This window comes from Vigna radiata, chromosome 7 (genome assembly GCF_000741045.1).
Source record: "Vigna radiata var. radiata cultivar VC1973A chromosome 7, Vradiata_ver6, whole genome shotgun sequence".
NCBI classification, from domain to species: Eukaryota; Viridiplantae; Streptophyta; class Magnoliopsida; order Fabales; family Fabaceae; genus Vigna; species Vigna radiata.
Genome location: NC_028357.1, coordinates 42,661,483 through 42,682,354, shown reverse-complemented (window position 1 = coordinate 42,682,354; position 20,872 = coordinate 42,661,483). Strand labels below are relative to the sequence as shown.

General features: G+C 29.7%; 3 protein-coding genes across 3 annotated transcripts; all 3 read right to left on the bottom strand.

Moving 5' to 3' along the window:
* Positions 1-5,979: 5,979 nt before the first annotated feature.
* On the bottom strand, positions 5,980-6,719 carry LOC106766472 (mavicyanin-like). The gene is made up of 2 exons (XM_014651199.2): positions 6,531-6,719; positions 5,980-6,460 (listed from the first exon to the last, which is right to left on the bottom strand). The coding sequence occupies exons 1-2, from the start codon at positions 6,715-6,717 to the stop codon at positions 6,072-6,074; spliced, it is 576 nt and encodes a 191-aa protein (XP_014506685.2). The 5' UTR covers positions 6,718-6,719; the 3' UTR covers positions 5,980-6,071.
* A 2,114-nt stretch (positions 6,720-8,833) lies between these two features.
* LOC106767752 (mavicyanin-like) lies at positions 8,834-9,658 on the bottom strand. Its single transcript, XM_014652701.2, has 2 exons — positions 9,411-9,658; positions 8,834-9,338 (listed from the first exon to the last, which is right to left on the bottom strand). The coding sequence occupies exons 1-2, from the start codon at positions 9,589-9,591 to the stop codon at positions 9,010-9,012; spliced, it is 510 nt and encodes a 169-aa protein (XP_014508187.1). The 5' UTR covers positions 9,592-9,658; the 3' UTR covers positions 8,834-9,009.
* A 1,407-nt stretch (positions 9,659-11,065) lies between these two features.
* On the bottom strand, positions 11,066-14,943 carry LOC106769130 (glucan endo-1,3-beta-glucosidase 14). Its single transcript, XM_014654615.2, has 3 exons — positions 14,447-14,943; positions 12,800-13,827; positions 11,066-11,384 (listed from the first exon to the last, which is right to left on the bottom strand). The coding sequence occupies exons 1-3, from the start codon at positions 14,499-14,501 to the stop codon at positions 11,301-11,303; spliced, it is 1,167 nt and encodes a 388-aa protein (XP_014510101.1). The 5' UTR covers positions 14,502-14,943; the 3' UTR covers positions 11,066-11,300.
* Positions 14,944-20,872: the final 5,929 nt, after the last annotated feature.

Sequence of the window (20,872 nt, the reverse complement as noted above, 5' to 3'; positions counted from 1 at the left end):
TTCAATGAAGATGAAACTTCTACTTTCGTTTACTTTCTTTTTAAATCGTTTATATTTTAAAAACCTTTTAGAAAATAGCTACATTAATTCTTATGTAGAATGTGTTTACTTTTTTTTTCTTTCTAAACGTTAGTGATTTCAAACTCAGAATATATTAATTACCAAATATGTTAAACATAATATTATTAAATCAATCAAATATTTTATCAAAAAAATATTAAAATCTCTTAAATTAAAGTCATTAATATTTTTACGTCTTATTCTATACCGGTTTTAAAGGTTTTATTTGTAATTGTTCATTATAGATTTTATTTTATTTTGGTATGAATCCTTGATTTCTGATTTTATTTATTAAGTATTAAATTATTACTTTAATTTAATTATTCTTTGACTGAGTTTTATTCTTATAGTTGAATCCTAATAATGATAAATTTATTTGAGATATTACTTAGAATTTGATTTATATGATTATCTTTTGAAATAATATTATATTTTTCTAGACTAGACGAATGAGTTGACCAAATAAATGGAAACAAAATATATTAGTCGATCTCCTCAATCTTAAGTGATAAAATTATTTTAAAAACAAAATAAATCTTATAACTAGATAATTCTCCGATTTTTTAAGTGATAGAAGTATTTAGAAAAATTGAAATTACACCTTCAAGATTTTAAAAGAGAATGGCGAGCTTTTGAATGCTTAATTACCACGTGTCAGGTTTGATGCGTTAGTATTACAAAAAAGAATTTGTTTTTATTATCGTGAAAAAGAAAAGGAAGGATTGACAGGGCATCTGGGAAGATTCTGTTAGATCATCCTCACCTAAGATCAAACTAACATCCAGACTTTAATCAAGGGTTGAGAATTCAATATTTTAGCCCTGAAAAATGTTTCATAAAATTTCCTTATTTTTCATTCGTGTAAAACTTTAAAATGAACCATTTTTTTTTAAAAAAAATTAAGTTTCTCTTTCACAAATGTCTTTTAACAATAAAAAATTAAATAGGCCAACTTGAGCAAAAAAAATTATTTGGACTCAGAATAAAAAAAAGTAAAAGGTTGAGATAAAAAAAAGTAATTTAATAATTAAAAATATCTTGAAGAGGTGCACGGAACATTTGGATGGTGGAGGGAACAACTTATGTAAAATTGAAGACAAAATAATATCTTGGGCCATTGGCCCAAATTTTGATTTTTCACAAAATAGGATAAAGCGTATAACAAAAAAAAAAGGGTGTTGTTTCCTCTATCTTTCCAAGTAAGTCCTGTATCTTTCTATTATTTTAATTTATTTCAAAAATATTTTACACCTTCTCACTATTTTTTTTATTCCAAAAATACTCTACACTTCCTCAGTATCCTCAACCATCTTTTCTTTTCTCTCTCTACATTAATAGAGCATTTACATGGTTCAAATTTGAATTTGTGATATATTACAAAATATAAAATTCAGAGGAAACTTTTAATACTTCTACCATTTTCATTTTATAAAATTAAAAGTTAGATATACAAAATAATAAACATAATAATATTAATAGTAAATAATGTTATATTATTATTATTATTATTATTATTATATACTAACATTATAATAACGAAAGAACTAAATAAATTCTAAATCTTTAACAATTTTTTTTTATATTTTAAGTATTTAATAATATTTTTTATATTATTTATCTAATAAATTAAATATTTTATTCAAGTTATTTGAGTCAAACATGTCGGTGAGTTAAAACATAATATAATGTTAAAAATTATAGATATTATATGTAAAAGAAAACACACACACACACACACACACACACACACACATATATATATATATATATATATATATATATATATATAAACATTTTTCTAGAAATTTAGAACAAAATTTTACGATTTATTAAGTAATTTAAAAAGAAAAAAATATATTGAATAATGAAAATAAGATTGAATTAAACTTATTTAAGAAAATATATCACAAGTTCAAATTTGAGTCATGTAAATACTCTATTAATGAGCCATGTAAATGCTCCATTAATGTAGAGAGAGGAAGAAAGATTGTTAAGGATAGTGAGAAGGTGTAGGGTATTTTTGGAATAAAAGAAAATAGTGGGAAAATGTAGAATATTTTTGAAATAAATTAAAATAGTGGAGAGGTGCAAGACCCACTTAGGGAGGTGGAGGGAGTAACACCCAAAACAAAAACGTTGAGTTTGAGCTTATTAACACTGATTTACATATTTTGACAAGTTTTAGCTTTTAATTGAAAATTAAAAAAAAAAATACACATTGATTGTAAATACCATTCATGTAAAGCATTGAAGATGCTACTAAAATAAAATGAAGATTTATTTTAGCATACAAATATTTTTATGTTTATGATAGATGTTTTCTATAATTATATTTTCTTTACACACTCATTTATTCATATTCAATCCACAACAAAATTTTAAATTTAAAAGCTAAGAAAAAAAAAACTAAATATGAAAATTTTAAGAAAATTTGGTTGTTGATTTTTTAAAAACATAAAGCTAAAAGAACCCTCCAAAAATAATGTAATTAATTTTATCACTTGTCAGAACCTTAAATTCAGCCGCTTTGTGAGATCCAAGTGGCTGCAAGGGAGTGAACTAAGTGGTTTTTGATGGTGGTATAAATGTTGTGATTTTAGATTTCCTGCCACTTCCTACATGTACCTTCTTCCCCAAGCTTCTACAACTTTTGTTTTCTCCTCTTCTCTCTAGCTCTCTCTAAATTCCTTAATTTTCTCTCTACAAATTCTCATCCTCTTTACTTCTGATCACCAAATAGATAATGCCTAAGCTCTCCTGGTGCCAAAGACTTTAATTTGCACCGATCAAATCTTTATTCTGAGTTGGTAAGTTTTTCTTCTTCGTGAGAAATCTGTTACGGATACATGCAAGCCAAAGTCCTGGTTGCATGCATTTGTTAACTTCATCTTCTCAAAATTCTGATAATGTTTTGGTCTTTCTCTTCATTCGATGGGTTATAGGTGTTCTAGAAAAGGGTTGGTGTTTGAGGAAAGGAACTCTGCTGATTGAGTTAACAACTGTCTGTCAAAGAGGTAAGGGAAGCTAGCTAATTTAATTACTTGGTTTTGATGTATGTAAATGTTGTACGATGATGTTGCATGTGTATGAAAAGAAATGAACTGGTGTTTGATATTGATGATGTGAAATGTTGACAGTGTGGTTGTGTTTCTGCATGATTTCTGGTTTAGTGGTCGAGTGAAATTGGAAGGATATATGATAGTGACACGGAGGATTTGTGTTCGGTTTAAGATTGGTATGCATAGGAGATCTAGGTCGGTTATTTAGAAATTTGTTAGCATCCTTAAGACACTTGGAAATGAACCCCAAACTAGTAAACATGGTTCTCGGTCTTTGAGTTCATGATTATGCAGGCTTGATCTTCAAATTTGTGAATGAAACTCTTTTAATGATGTTAGAAAGATCTAGGTACTCTTAATTAATGTATAAGAATGTATGATATAAGTTTGGGGGATTAGAGGTTGAGTGAGAGTAGTAAAGTTGACAATAATGGGTTGTTGTTCATAATTCTGCAGTTATTCTGCAGAATTATGCAGTTCGCTGAGGGTCTTTCATGGACCGTTCGACCTTTCTCTGGTGCTCGGTCTTAACTAAATATTTCTATTATGTAATCTCAGTTAATGATCAATCAGTCATGCACTGTCTTGATAGTACTCGGTCAGATATTATCCTGATAGTACCCGGTCATGTATTATCTTGATAGTACTCGGTCATGTACTGTCTTGATAGTACTAGGTCATGTATTGATATGAAGTGCTCGATCTTAGAAGTGCTCGGTCATGAATTGACACTCGATCTTGGTAGTGCTCGGTCATGTACCAGTACTAGTAGTGCTCGGTCTTGGACTAGCACTCGCTCCCTTCGTAATAATAGGTCTTGTAATTGTATTCGGTTCTAATGACGCTCGATTAAAGCTCCAAATCTTCGGCCTAAGCTCTAAGTGCTTGGCCAAAACTCCAAATGTTCGGCCTAAGCTCTAAGTACTCAGACTACTCAGACTAAGCTCTAAGTACTCGACCTAAGCTATAAGTGTTCGGTACAAGTTATGAGTATTATGTCTAAGTCCTCAGTGTTCGGCCAAGCTTAATAGTATTCTGTTTTAGACTATATCTGGCTCATACTTGAGCCCAACCTGTTACATGACCGTTCGGTCATGTTCTTGAGTTAAGGGAGTGTCCTCCCGTTTGGTGTTATACAGAGATTCTGTAATCTCTTCTTCTCGATCTTATTCAATGATGAGAATGGTTTTACTAGTTGTGATTTTTAATTAAACATGTTATGAAGGAGTAAGTATGATGTTAATGAAGTATGACTTGATAATTCTGACGAAATGTGGAAGTATGATCTGATTTTTATAATATGGATATGAATTGAGAATTCCAAAGAGGAATATCTCGGTGGTTGGTTGTGATGTGGTAATAGTATGAATATGGTTATGCTAAGCTGGCGTTCATCCAGACATTCTAATGGTCACCGAGTCTCAAGTAGAGAATGGTGATGCATGTGGTGAGAATAGTAGGAGGCCCTAGCCTGGGCGGTATGTACAATCTTGACCTAAGGTGGTTTAACGGGCTAACCTCGCGTGGCAAGCTCAAGGATTTTCCATGCTGTAGTAATACTAATGGGTTATTCCTGGTTACCACCCACGAGTGCACGAACGACCATAGCTGCATATTCATACAGTCCGAACAATCAGAGTAATATGGTTGGTTATATTATGAGTTGTATGATTTTTGTGTATGTATGATTTTATTATGTGCTTGTATGAATTGTATGTTAGCATAATTAATTAAATTACACTACCTTACCCTTATTTTTCTGTCATGCCATGTTGTCCGTTCAGTCATTCTTGTCACTGCAATGATCATCCTGTGGGTATGAGTAGAAGGTGCTAAAGGTGCGTTGGAGCAGGCACTGGGAAGAGAAGGCAATACCCGTTAGAGTAAGATCGTTCATTCTTGTGCTTTCTTTGTATTAGTTTAGGACCGTTCGGTTTATACTTAAATTGTATGAGCGTTCACTTTGTACTTGTAATAGTTCTGTATAATCTGTAAAGTTTAAATTTATGATTATTTTAAGATAACTGTAAAATAACTTTATTTTTTTCTCTGTAATTATTTTATTATAAATGTAAGAACTAGTTCATATTATAAATGTAAGAACTAGTTTAAGACTATATTTTTGGAATATTGCATTAGTGCTTTTAATTCTAAATGGAATTTTGAACATAATAACCATAAATTTAAGTTTTCATCGAACGTTTTGATTATATTAGAAACAAAATGGATGAAAAAACTTTTCATCGAACACATCACAGAAAACCTTTCAGTTCCCCTGGTAAAAAAGCAATAACTTTTTAAAACAATTCTAATGAAATATCCTTTTTTTTTTCATAAATGTATTAATTCAAATAAGAAAGAGAAAATAATTAATTGGAGATCATATTGAAAAGAAAAATTAATACTTTATTGGTGGAACATTAGATAATTAGAAAATTTAAAACTTTTTATATTGCTAAAATGAAGATGATTTTGGAAGGGAGAGAGTAAAGTTTAAATTATTGGCACCACTCAATCCTACCACAGCAAATTACATTAAAACATTTGTGCTGTCATTCTCTACACATTAATTTTATGTTTATAAGTTGTAACAAACTCAAAGTCAAAATATGATCACAATCTACTACTTTATTTTATACTAGTTGACAAATCTCGCCACCTCAGGGCGTATACTTTTTTAACACGATTAAACCCAATTGTTCAACTCAAATTTTCAGTAAGACATTAAGACATTCGTGGAAAAGAAACTGAATCGGTAAAACAAAACCCACAATAGAAGATTTGTTTATTTAATCACAATCATCTCAATCGAGTTCAAGTAGCTGGAAATCAATCAAACAATATATCAGAAGCCATCCAATATCCTCTTTCTGAAACATTCTCTTGAATTTTGTGAATCTTATTGAATCTGCATGTCACATACTTTAAAAGATTGAGATGAAGAAAATTGTTTTAGAAAGAGAGAGTATAGTAACAAGTCCTAAAATTGACTACAATGGTGATGATGAAGAGAGAGAAGGTAGAAGCGAGAGGGGTGGCTGAGCTGTGTGGTGGAGGGGCTATATCAGTTGAATGAGTTTGGGGTGATGGGGCAGTTTTAGTGGAATCTGAACCAGATGCAGAAGGAGAAGGTGAAGGAGCTTCAACTGTAACACTTAGCTTTTGGCCACTGCTGCAATGGCCTGAGAAGGGGCAGGAAAAGTATAATTCCCCTGGACCTGTGAGGATGACTCTAGCTGGCCCTATATTAAAGGTTTTGATATTGTTGTCGACTTCACAGTTTTCATAGTCAGCTTTCGAAAGTTCCACCACACTGTGGCTTCCAGACTCGAAGTTGAACACTGCAAACATGATCATGATCAGTGTATTCTCAGAGAATTATGAATTTCTTAAGGTATAGTAGATTCTTACCTAGAGTGTCATTTACTTTGAATGTAAAATTGGAAGCCCATTTGGAATAGAAAGAAGCACCTCCTGGAGGAAAGCTTGTCCAACCTGTGCTACCCCCCACCTCGTAATCTTCAGCTTCTGTGGTCTTTAGTAACAATACAGTTATTACTACAAGAATTGCCACATTCCTTGATCGACCCATCATCATATGTTGTTTGTTTTCTGTGCCTCAATCCCTGTTGATTATTTGAATATATAGAAACTGGCTAACCCATGGAAGAGATCGAAGAAACGTTTGACCGAATGTTTTTTATATTTCTATACCAAGTTGTTGGATCATAAATAACTGTATATACCTGTCTATGGAAATCACACTTGTGTTCTATCCATTATACCTTGTAAGTAATTCAGAAAACCATGGTCAGGGAGTATTAATTAATCTAATCACTCTGCTTAGCAACTAGGACGGAGCTATGGACTGGGTCTTATGTCAACTAAATATCAGTCTCATCCAACTTTTGTTAAAACCTTAGTTTTCTTATGCAGCAATTTTTATATTTATCTTACATATCTTTTTTCTCTTTTTCTTATCCTATTACCTATCAACTTCTGTTTTTTACAATTTTCTTTTTGTCGCATGTGTCTTTCTCTCTCTTTTACGCACACATGATGAGAGTGAAAAAAAAAAAGTCCAAAGGAATTGGAGGTTGCTATTATATAATGGTGGACTAAAAAACATCTAAATATTTAAATTCAATTCATAATTACATCATACGAATCACGTAAATTTATTTACAAATTTATATTTTTTAAAATTTTAAATTTAACCCAATTAATTATATTAAATAGGAAACTGATTTGATATTAAAAAAAATTATTGTTCATATAAGACATCAGTTGGTTAGGTCAATATTTTATTGGATTCATCTAAGAGTTTTCACTCAATAAAGTGTAGTTTGAATTAGTGTTGAGACACTGTAGAGTCAATTTTGAATGAGGTGTCTTTTGCTTAATTTCAGTTTAACTTTCTTAACTTGTTATTCAGCAGAGTCTTGTTTATAGAAAAAATAATTTGAAAGATATAATATTTTTACATTCATTTAATATTATTTTTTATTATTTTTTACTTTTTTATTTTTTGAAATATTATGAAAGTTTATTCTTTTAAAACTATTTTATTCTTGTTAAATGTGTTAAATGAATATTAATTTATATCATGATACCCTTATTCTTAAATTTGGTTTGAGAATAAATTAAATTTTTAAAAATCCAATTTTGTCAAAGACACTTTACACTTTACATTGAGTGTACCTACGTTCGATTAGTTTTCATCACTTTTATGAAAACTCAATTGGTGAAAATATATATTCAAACTAATTTTTATGAACTAAACCAAGTTAGGTTGATCTGAGTCAACTAAATCTTATTGAGATTGAAATAAAATTGAATCAACTCAACACGATTGTGACTCAAGAATTTTGTAACTTGACTAAAACTAACACGAAATTTACAGTAATAGATTGATTCACTTAAAAATGTTTTATGTTTTCAATTTATTTTACATGTTTATTATAGTACAAAGTGATTGTCTCAACCTTATTTTTTTTAATGTAATACTGCAATCAAAATGTTCACATATTTCATCAAATATTATTATAAAAATAGTAGTTAAAAATTGAAAATTAATTTATACAACTTTACAAATAAATAATTTAAACATCTAAAATGTTCAAACATTATAATATTATATAATATTTAAAAAATCAAAATATCAATCTACTTAATTAAAAATTATAAACAATTATAATTAAAGACTTATCATAAAATAGTAAAAACATTAATAAAAAGTTTGGGTTAATAAATTATAAGTCAATTCACATTTAATCCAACTTGACACATGGATTACATTCACTAACCTTAAGCTAGTATTGAGTAGAGTTATAAACTGAAATTCATTTTCACATTGTATTTAGGAATAGTGTCTCGGAGGAGGAATGATTAAAAATCCTATATCTATCAGGATAAAACTAAACTACAGAATATGTGTTAATACTAATAACCATTGATATTATTGCAGGAAGTTTTGGCTTTCAAAATTTTATGCCACTTTGCTCCTCATTGCCAGGGCCAAAGGATACCTTCAGCAGCCTCTGGTTGTGCAAAGATGATGATAGAAACACATATTTTGTTTTTGTGCATGCACTTCAAGAAATACCAAATTAGATGCATTTAATTGGTTGAATAATTTGTGGATAACAGAATAGAGATAGGGAAGGTAAAGCGAATGGTTCTTACTCCTTAGCCTGTCGTGCAACAATCCACTATAATTTAAAATTTTCGTTTATTCATCAACAATCCTCACACTACAACACAAATCCAGTTAATGTCCTTGTCAATGCAGCTGGAAAATGAAAACCATCAATTTATTGCCAAAACACAACAAATACAGACAACCAGAAAGACAGACCACATACATAAAAATAACCGCTTTTACAAGATTTTAATAACAATGAAACAAGAGATTAGTGGCGACTGCCATGAGAAGGACAGGGACAGTGACAGCGAGGAGCGTGGGGGCACGCGAGTGAGGGGGAGCTTCCGATGGCGTGAGGGAAGAAGAGCCTCCTGCGGTGACATGAATGCTGAGCTTTTGGCCGAGACTGCAGTGACTCGGGAAGGCGCACGCGAAGTAGAAGTCGCCGGTGCGGTTGAGAGTGATTTTGGCTGGCGAGGTGTTGAAGGATTCAATTATGTCGGTGACGTTGCAAGTTTGGTAGTGTTTTTGCGACAGGGTGACAACGTTGTGAACTCCTGTTGGGAAGTTGAAGACTGAAAGAGGAAAGAGTTAGATAAGAAAAAAGAAGTTAGTAATGTAATGTTTGAGAGATGATAGATGTTGACCAAGAGTGTCGTTTATTCTGAATGTTGTGGTTGCTGCGAAGGAGGAATAGAGGGAAGGGTTTTTTGTTGGAATAATCCAAGCGGAATCACCACCCACTACATGCTCTGCAGCTTCTGTCATATATTGCAATGACATTAATTTGAGTGTGAGAAGAAGGAAGAGTATTTCCACTTTCGCCATCACCAATGCGATAATCTTTCCTTCGGAACCCTCTCCTACCTTTTATACTGTCTTCAGGGAACTTATCAACTCAACTCCTCCCATGCACGCACATTTTTTGTATTATTCAAGATAATCTTATAGTGTCCATTAGGTAAGAATAACTAATAATTTCATTTTATTTTACTTGATTTTGGATTTTTTGTGAAATTGATCCTAAATTGACATGGATTAATTATAATGAGTTGATGCATATTTTAGCTTAAGTGAAAAGTCTTTTTCAAGAAAAAAAATGAAATTAGAAGATTTTTTTGCTTAAGGGAAAGATATCTCACTCAAGCTAAAAATTTCAGTAAAAACTATACTTTTTTTTTCCTATCGTCGAATTTCGTTTAACTGAGACTGTGTTTATATGGTGAAATTGACATGTAAATCTGTGAATAGGTTTTAAAAATGTTTTTTTTAATTGATAATGTGAGATATGATCTCTTTAACCATGGTAAGAATCATTGTATTGAATTAAATAAACAAATATATCATAAAATAAAAAATCTATAAAAGTTTCATACACTATGAGTAGAAGCAACTAATAATTAACTAATAATTAATAAAAAACAAGTAAAATTATTAGAATAATCTATACTATAGCAGTGTAGAATTCTTTAAAATTTGTATGAATGATAATGTTTACGTGTAAAAGTGAATATTTGATATGGATTGATATTATTATTTGTTATAATTATTTATATATTAATTATATTATATATTTAATAAAACATTAGTTTACCATTTTGATCATCAATTTTACATCCAAACAGATATATTTGTAAATGGTAGTGTAAGAGAAAACTAGTAGGACTTTTAGTATTATATATATTATAAATTTAGAATAAATTTACAATATCTAAAATGAATTTAGAATAAAATTGAATATCATAATTTTTTTGTTTATAATATTTAGATGTTATATGAACATTTTAAAATTAAATGAAATTATAATTATAAATTTTGAAGGTTTTAAGCAAATATTCATTTTCAATCTAACTGCATCACGATAATGGCTCATAAGAAACAAAGTTCAACTAAGTACCGTAGTTGTTTTGTAAGCTTACTATTATTTAAATAAAATTTAACATCGGGAAAGAATAAATAAAGTAAAAGTAGAAAAGGAAAGAAAATAATGCTAAACTTTCATTATCACTGTTAAAGATAAGTATTCAAATCCGATTGAATCCGAATTTCATACAAGTCTTCCTTTTTCTGATTTTTCTTTTCTTTTTCTCCAATTATTTTAGCCTCTGTTACATCTTCGTTTGATATAATACTTTTGGCAACACGCATTATCGAGTTGACAATTTTATTGATGTGTCATGTAATTACGAAGTTATCGCTGAAAATACCAAAATTTGGACCAATTTGCCTCTATTTTTAAATGGTTTGATAAACAAGCAAAATACCAAAATTTACAGTGTATTATATAAAATTAGAATCTGTGTCCAAAATTTAAAATATATTAGTAAAAACTGAAAAATCTAGTTCTGATCAAAGGAAGGAAATGCTTTCTCAAGTGAAATAATTACAGATTTGCTGAATATGGTGGAACATCAGAATTTCAAGATATCGCTTTATGAAATATGACAATCAATGGTATAATTTTGATTTATGGTGAGGCATGAAATAGAGCCATTGGCAGGAACTGGTATGCTGAGCAGGTTGGTAACATAAGATCTCTAACTCCAGCAAATCAGCAATATCAAAGAAGATAAACAGAATACCATCGTGTAGGACCAGGACAAACCTTCATTATAGATACTCTGCCAAGTCAAATTAAAAGGAAACAGTGAACACCAAAAGGACACAGTATAAAAGATTGCATGATCTATAACTTCTTTATCAGTACTGAATTCAACATTCATTGATTAAACCACTTATCAATCAGACCAGCCATAGACTTTTTCCCTGACTCAATGGGTAATCTAGAAAGGTTTCAATTGATTAAACCAGTTTTCACTTGCAGCCATAACCCATGTTTCTCATGCTGTCACTTTTATCAGCTGAAAGATTCCGGACAAAATTAAATGGAAGCAGAATTAAATGCTGTCATTTTTACTGAATTGTATCTACATTCTACAAACACTTGAAACACTTGGGAGTTGGAATATTGCTAAAGAAAACAGGGCGACTTCCAAACCAGCCAAAACCATTTCAAACTACAACAGCTTTGACTCATCTTTGCATAACCAGCAACCATCATGATGATATAAAGACTTAAAATAGCTTGGATATTGATAAATCTTATTAAAACCGTGGAAAATGGGTTTTGGTTCTGCCTATGATGCACACATGTGTATCGGATATCATGTGTATCCCACACAATAATACATTTACTGTAAACATAACATGATATAAACGAATTTAAAAATGTACAAAACTTTTTCAAACACAGTACAAGTGTAATTGTATGAATCCAAATTAAAATCACATTTCTTAGACATTATTAAAATAAAAAAAACATAAAAATATTTGTATTTCAAAGGTTTGGATACTTCCTTGATACTACTATCAATGAAGTATTCTATAGTATTGGTACGAATACAGATATGGAAAACAGATTAAAGTAGTGGTGCCAGAAGTTCTGCTACTAGTCTACAACTAGATAGTAGGGAAAGCAGTACCAATTGAAAATAGATAAATTCATATTGAATGGCACGATAAAGCAAAGACAATAATTAAACAAAATAAAAAAGAATGCAATTTCTTGACATGGCCCGGCATCCTTTGTCAACTTGTGGGGCAAATTTCTTAATACTTTCTTTGTTACTTCTTTATATGGCATGCTTCAAATATACTTTTGAGAATTACATACTTCCAAATCCACATAGTCCTATCATGCAGGTACCAAAGATGCATCATCACTTCCCAATAATTAAGTCTCTTATAAATGTTGTGGTGTAAAAGTTGAAATTGCCTATGCTAGTGTATATTGAATGGCATTGCATCATTCATCATCAAGTAGATTTGTTACATTTTGTTAAGAAATAACTCGCCCATCCCCCTCTCTTCCAATAAACCAGCTCACTTGCCAAAATTACAAAAGATATAATGAGAACAGACTGCAAATAAATAGAGGGAGATCCTGGTTTCATTTTATTTCTCTTCTTTGTTTGGCGTGAGAAAACTTCTAAATGGGCTTAAACAAACAAGTAGCATCAAATGAAATTTAAAGTACCTTAAGAGACAAAAGAGACGAATGTCCGGCACTGAGTCCATGAAAACCAATGTTATATGATATACTCCCATCAGCCTTGAACAGTCCATAGTTCCTCTCAGATAAATGCCCCCACTTCTCATTCTCATTGAACAATGCAAAAATGTATGCCTTCACAATATTTTTAGGCCTGTGTGGGGTTCCTTTCCTCTTCGCAAGCCTTTTCCGCAGATTATAATTGTATGTCCTTGCATTAGTTACATTTGCTCCAGCTTCACTTTGATCTCCGTTTGAGGCCCAGCCAGTCTCAGTAACTATAACTTCCATTTTGTGAAATCCAGCATTCTCCAAAGCTGCATAGGCTGCATCAATCTGAGCATCGAGCATGTTATCATAATGCAGACGATATGTGGGATCATAAATTCCCTCTGTAGGTTCAAAAAGTGCATAATTTATATCAATATGTTCAGGGTCACTTGCGTAGGCTAAGAAAGGATAGGCGTTCAAACAGAAAGGAGAGCCAATCTGTTGGAAAAACTCCAATAGAGGCTTCATATACTGACTAACATTATCATTAAATTTACATGAGGAGGGAGGGTAGGAAGTCGCAAAAACCGCAAATGAGTTTGCAGTAGAAATCTGAACCAGTTGATCCAAATTAAGCTTCTTGGTGGCATTGTAAATATTTTTAACAGCACCCAAAAGAACTCCCCACAGCGAAAAGTCGTCCCCACCTAAAACCTCGTTGCCTACTGCAATTCCACGAATTCGTGTGTTAGGAAGAAATGTCTGTACATTTTCTTTTACCCAGCTCAAAGCATGGTCTGCACTCGAACTCATGTTTTGCAGCTGCCCGTTTGGAAGTCCCACTACAATTTCAAGCCCAGTTCCACTAAATGCTTGGAGAACACTGTGATCAGCATCATAGATTCTAACGTTCCTTATTTTTGCTGCTCTAAGAAGAGTAACAACGTCATCAGGTGAGGGAATATTATTTGCAATCCTCCCGTAATTTATACCATAGGTCCCGGTGAACGCTTGCACGTAACCTGGAAACCAAACAGGGAGGGTAGAGCTCCATTAACATGATGTTGCCAACATTAAAGAACATATCAGAACTTCTACAGTCCTAAAATTATTTGGCCATTCATGAACAGAATTGGTACTGAGTATATGCACACGAAAGACCAAAAAGTAGAAACTCTAGAAACCCCAATTAGAAAGGCCATCTATAATCAGAACCACGAATTGACACAATTGGGACAATCATGATATGTCCAAGGAACAGTGGTCCCATGTGAAATCATGAAGGAAAGACACTGATCAATGCAATCATAATGATAACTTGAAAAGAAAGCAATATGTACATATTAAAAATAGAAAATTATAATTAAAATCTCACCCAAAAAGGGTAGGGGGAGGGAGAGCATGAAAAAAACAAAAAAAACTCTATAACATCAGAATAAAAAGAAAGCAATCAGGGCAAGAACACAACAAAAAAATAAAATACAAACAAAAATAATAACAGTACCAAGAATTCGATTCAATATAAGATGCTGAAAATACCGACCCAAGATCATGCAAAATCATAAAGATCAATTAAAGTCAATAAAGTAAGTAAATCAATCAGAGATTAAAAAAGACTAGACAAAGAAAGCATCGAGATACCTGTTTGTGTGAAGAAGAGTATAAAGAAGGGGCAGAAGAAGCGAAAGATTGTCATGGAGTGGGAAAGAAATGAGAGATGTGGGGTTTATCTGGCGATAAATTTGGGAATTGAGAGAGAAACGCGCTGTTGGGGTTGCAAGCAGTGTTTCTTCCTCCTGAGACATGCCATAAGACGAAAGAAAGGCTTTTTAGTTATGCAGCCTTGATATCATCACTCGTTCTCTGTAAAATCCCAAAGGGTATGGGAAGGAAGAAGATGAAGGTAGGAATGGATTGTGGAAGTTGAAGAGAGGTGAAAAGAAAAGGGAAGGAAGTGAGAGGGATGATGGGTTTTTATAATTGAGTTGAAGTGATTGAGTATACAAAGGCAAAGCAAAGGCAGAAGAAGGGAAGAACACAGTGAGGTGTGGGTTTGTACTAAACCTCGTCTTCATTGGTCAATGCATTGCACTTGTTTCTCATAATGCCATCTTTGTTTTGAGGTCTGCGTTAAGGTATTGTTTTCTTCTTCTTCTTCTCCACGCGCTTTTTCCATCACTGTTTAACACACATCTAAACAACATACTTTACACTCAGCAACTCACATCTTGATTATTTTTTGAATAAATTAAAATATCAACCAAATTATTTTTTATATTATTATTTTAATCCATTCTTAACTGCTTGATAACTGTTGAAGGATGTTGATTAAAAAAAGTTACTACTCAAGTTTAAAATAATCAAACACAAGACCTTTACTATTTTTTTTATAAGTAACAGAAACAGATAAAAGTTTAAATTTACTACTTTGTTTGAAGTAAGTACGTTTTAAATAATTAAAAAAAACCGTCTTTCAAAACATGATTATGATTTAATACATAAAAAAATGTGTTTAATTTTAAGTTTTTTTTTTATATATATAAAATGAAACATCTTTAAAAGATTGAAATAGAATATCTAAGGACAACTTACCAATTTTAATAAAAATATATAAAAAGGAAATTTGTGTTTTAAATTAATCTTCTAATATAAAGTCCTATTTTATAACCCTATTTATGTGTTCATCCATTATTGTAATAAATTTAAAATTTCTCTATTTATATATAGTTTTAAATTACCCATCCATTCATTTAACCACCGGTTTACCAAAACTTTTGTTGCTACATATTAGTATCGATTAGCTTAATTTTAAAAAATTATAAGATGTTATTTTAATTATTACAAATATATAATAGCTACCATTTTAACTATGGTAAGAAATAACAATTTTTTAAAATGACTTGTGCCTAATAATATTATTATATCAAACAAAATCTTTTATAATTTAAAATATTAAATTAATTTAGAAACAATTTGAGGAATAATTGGATTCAATATTCTTAGGTTTTAATGTCCCTTTCTAATTTATACCATATACGACTTTGAGTATGAGAGAAATGTTCTCTTGGAATAATGTGGACACGTTGACAACATAGAATGAAAAAGTATCGATTTTACAAAAAGAGAAAAGAACAAAATATCTTTCAGCATTTGAAACGATAAGGGACGAAAACTTTGCCCATTTATTGGAATATATACGAGTTTGGTGAAATAGTTATGTAATTTGGTTCAGAAATAGTTTTATCTATATAAAAGTAAGTAATTCTTTTCAGTAAATAGTACTTATCAGTAGTTATATTCACTAATTAATTACGATTTAATAGATAATTATATTTTAAATGTGGCACGTGATACATAGTATTAAGTTTGTCATTTATAAAAAAAAAAAGTTTATCATTTATTAAAGAAACTTATATTTCTACGACTTTTAAAGTATTTTTATTATTTACAAAAAGTTTTTATTTTCGTTAAACTTTGGTTTCTTGTTCTTCTATTGTAAGTAAGTATGTAGTTTTTTTTATTACACTTCTTTAATCAAAATCTTATGATTCAACCATTGAAATAAATTTTGAATGCCATCTAAAATGCTGATATTGGTGTATCATTTTTACTTTATAAAAGTGAAATTCCAATACTATCTTCGTAAATACATTTGTATTTTGCATACAGCCTTATATTCCTAGTGATTTTGTTCTATCTTTCCATGGTAATTAGATCATGTGGTCATAGGAACAATTAAGCGGATTTTACATTGTGTGACACTCGGGCACTGACGAAGGCGGAGAGTGATCGTCAATGTAAGAGGCATGGTGCAGGGGGCACGGACAAGGAACGGCTCCTGGTAGGTTTCCAGTGGAAAGGGTACATGGACGAATCGAACATACACCGGAATGAGAGGGGTCTGGAGACTGTATAGGTATGAGACTATACAGTTGAAATATAGCTTAAAGGAATTGATTTGGCTACTCATATAAGCAAATGCATTTGCTTTTCGATAGCCTAGCTCATAAGAACTCCATGGTTAAGCGTGCTTAGCCTAGAGTAATTATGGGATGGGTGACCTTCGGGAAATTTTTCTCGGAAAGTGTGTGAGTGAGGACAAAGCACACTAGAAAGCCTCATCAGAGCCTAGCCTCTCCCAGTACGATGCGGTTCGAGGACGAACCAGACGGAAGCTGGTGGGCATGTGACACTCGGGCGTGGAAGGGGTACATGGACGAATTGTTCATACACGGGAATGAGAGGGATCTGGAGACTGTATAGGTATGAGACTGGGGCGTTACACATTGGACCCAGGATTTGATGCAAACTTAGTTAGAGTCAGTTGGGTAAGTAGAATTTTGTACTGGGGGTAGAAATGTCATTCTCGGTTATTTATAATTTTTTTTTTTAACAATCTTCCATAAACCAAACCTTTCTCCTAAAATCATTTGAGTGGATAGACTTATGAATGAAATTTTACACTTTTGTAATGTATTTCATTCATCCAAAAATTACTATATTTTATAAGTTTCTTAGATAACAATACTTTGTAATATATGTGGTCATTTTCTAACCTGATTCTTATGTTTTTAAATACAACCAAACATATATAGCATGATTGACTCTAACTTTTATTAAATTTTTGTAATATAAAAACACTTTCTTTTTGTCACACTTTATTTAGGTATTTATGTAAATGTGTAAAGAGTTATATAATTTTATTTTTATTAATTTCAAATAAATAAACTTCAATTTTTTATTTTAAGGACTTTGACGTGGGAGCATATGCTATGTTAAGGTTGTATACCAAGTGACAAAAAGTGGAACATCAAATACTAGATGATTTGTGAGAGTGAGTAGTTGTAGACATGCATGCTGATAAAAAAAATGTCCACTTTTGTTAGTGAACAAGAGAATATCTATGAAATAGTTGACCTAATTGTATATAAAGGAGAGTACAAGATTGCATGATTTACCTATTATTGTGTTTGACTATGATTATAAGTTCACTTACTAGTAGACCTTACAAGAAGCATTGAGGACATTTATAACCTATTAGACTTTATTGTCACAATAAAAATTCTTATGATGATATTATCCGCAATCCAGAACAAAATAGAATATAACATGCTGAATTGGATAAATACTATAAGAAAAATAGGAAAACTATCAAATGATTAATTAGTTTAAATCAGCAATTAATTTATATTCTTAAAAATGTCTCAAAGTATTATTATATGTCTTTTAAGTTGGACACGAATTTATATAAATTTTAAGAAATTTGAGGTTTTCTTTCCTTATAGCTGTAATTTTTTTTTTTTATATCTGTGTAAATGTTTAACATTCTAGTTTCTTTAGTATACTGAGTAGTTTTGTTTCTTTATATTCAATTTAATTCCAATATATTTTTTTCTAATTTTGTTTTAATTTTGATTAAGTTTGTGTAATTTTAATCTTTCTTTGTCACATTTAAATAATTAACTGATAGTTAATCATGTCAGTTACATATCAGTTGTTTTTTTTTTTAATTTTTTAATTTTTAATTTTATAAAAAAATATTTACATATCAAGTCAGTCACATATTAATGTGATATTAAATTTAATGTTTTATATTTAATTTAGTTTCTATATTTATTATTTAATTTAATTTTTTTTAATTAAATAATTTTTTTAAATTAAGATCAAATTTATATTTTTATAAAAAATATATTTATATCTTTATTAAATATTTTTAATTTAGAGTTAGAATTAGTTTAAAATTAAAAAAATGAGAAATAATACCATTGACTCCACTTTTTAATCTCTTAAAATTTTAAAAATTATATGTAATTTTAAACTAATTTTATTATAAAAATATTAATAAAAAATTGAATTTTAATAAAAATAGTATTATAATATTTACATAAAAATTAAATTTAATCTTAATAAAAAAAGTAAAAATTATTCTATTTTAAAATAAATTAAAACTAAATTAAAAATAATATATATAAAAACTAAATTAAATATAATACATTCATAATAATATATGTCAGCGACATATGATATAATATTGATCTGATATATGAATATTTTTTTAAATTTTAAAAATTAAAAAGGAAAACGTGAACGAAAACGTAATTATAAATACTATTCAGACGACGTCGTTAATAGAAAGAATCAAATTTAATAAAATTAACAAAAAATTTAACCAAATTAAACAAAAAATTAATATTAAAACTATAGTAAATAAATTCAACAATAGGAATTTAATTAGTATTTAACGAAGAATATTTTAAATAGGATTAATGTTGTGTTTTATTAGTATCTAGATGATTCAAGACATCTAATAACAGAATGTCAACTTATTCTACCGTATCTCAAAGGTTTGCTTTAATAAGATTGAGTTAATAATAAGATTCTTAAATTTTAAATAAATAAAGTTAACCAAACATAATCCTATTATATAATAAATAAATAATAAAATTATTATTTATTTAATAGTTTAGGATAAGTCTATTTGACCAATGAAAGTTGTTATATGAATATTATAAGGAAATATTTCATTTTAGACAGATTTTTATCTCATCTTATTCATATTTATTTTAATCACTATTCTTAACTTAAAGTAATAATAAAAATATTACTTGAGGCTTGTTTAGTTAATTTTTTTTAAAGTAATATTATTTTATTTAATTACTTAAGACGTATCTAAATCAATCATAAAGTTATATCAGATTAAATTAGAAAATATAAAATAAAAACAACTCCAATTTAATCTAAATATTAGGTAATATAAAAAACTGGCATCTCTCCCCATGCTTCCTATCGATCTTAACAACACTCTTCACTTCTCTCAATACAATCTTTTAATTATTATAATCTTAAAAAGAAAAAATTCCTTTGTTTGAGCGCGTGTTAACTCAAGAGGAAAACGCGAGTGAAAGCTTATTATACGGTGTGTACTAGTGACGGTGTGATAGTGATGGAAACGCGTAATAGCCTATTATTAGCCTTGACTACTGTGGGTAACTTGGTAAACTTCATGCTTTGTCTGTCAGAAACAAAATCACGTGACCTCTCCCACTTAACATTGAAAAATCACGTGACAGTCCAATTGTGAATCAATGATCTCATTCCTCTCTCCACCATCAACAACGTTACGAAAATAAAACACAATATGATGTCAGATACTCACTCTATCTTCATCAGTTTTTTTTTTTAAGTCATAGCTTTATTATATGTATTCCTTAAATGAATTTTTTAAAAACTTTTATTATTATTATTATTTTTTTTTATGAAAGAAAAATATCCTTTAGTCAACGGAAAATAAAAAGATGATGAAATTTCTTTCATGTTGTTTAATAAAAGTTTCTGACAGTAAAATATAATTAGAGCTATTTGTATATTGTTATATTATTATTTATTTCCAGACTAAGACGTCCCAACTCCTGAAATAGTCACATCAAATAAAAAAGTACTTCTTTGATACTATTCTTGTGTGATTTCTTATGATATTTGACATTTAATAAAAACTATTTTCGATATATTAAAATATTAATATTTTTATTTTAATTATTAATACAAATAATAGTATATTAGTGTGTTTTTTTTTCTTAAAAATGTTAAACTGTTATCTTCCATTATTTTAATGAGCAAAGAGATTGTTTCAATAATTAAAATTGGTAATCACGAAATTTAAAGCTTATCCAACAAAGTATTGGTGTAGTAAAAGAATTTGTTTCATTGTAAATAGATAACAATAATACAAATATATATATATATATATATATATATATATATATATATATATATATATATATATTTATTGTTTACTAACTTGAGTTTTTCAGTTGGTATATTTTAGTCATGTGTACTGGTTTTATTAGACAAAAATACCTAATATTTCATAGATTTTTAGTTTTAAAGTTAAGATTCTATTTAATAATTTTGATTATTAAAACTAAAAAAAAAACAAAACTCAAAATCCTTGCTCACTCCCTCATTCCTCTCAATTAGGGATGACAAAAAAATCTTCCTGCACGGGTATCTGCGGGTAAAATCCGCAGCGGATATTTTAATACCCGCTTCTAAGCAGGTCGGGTACAG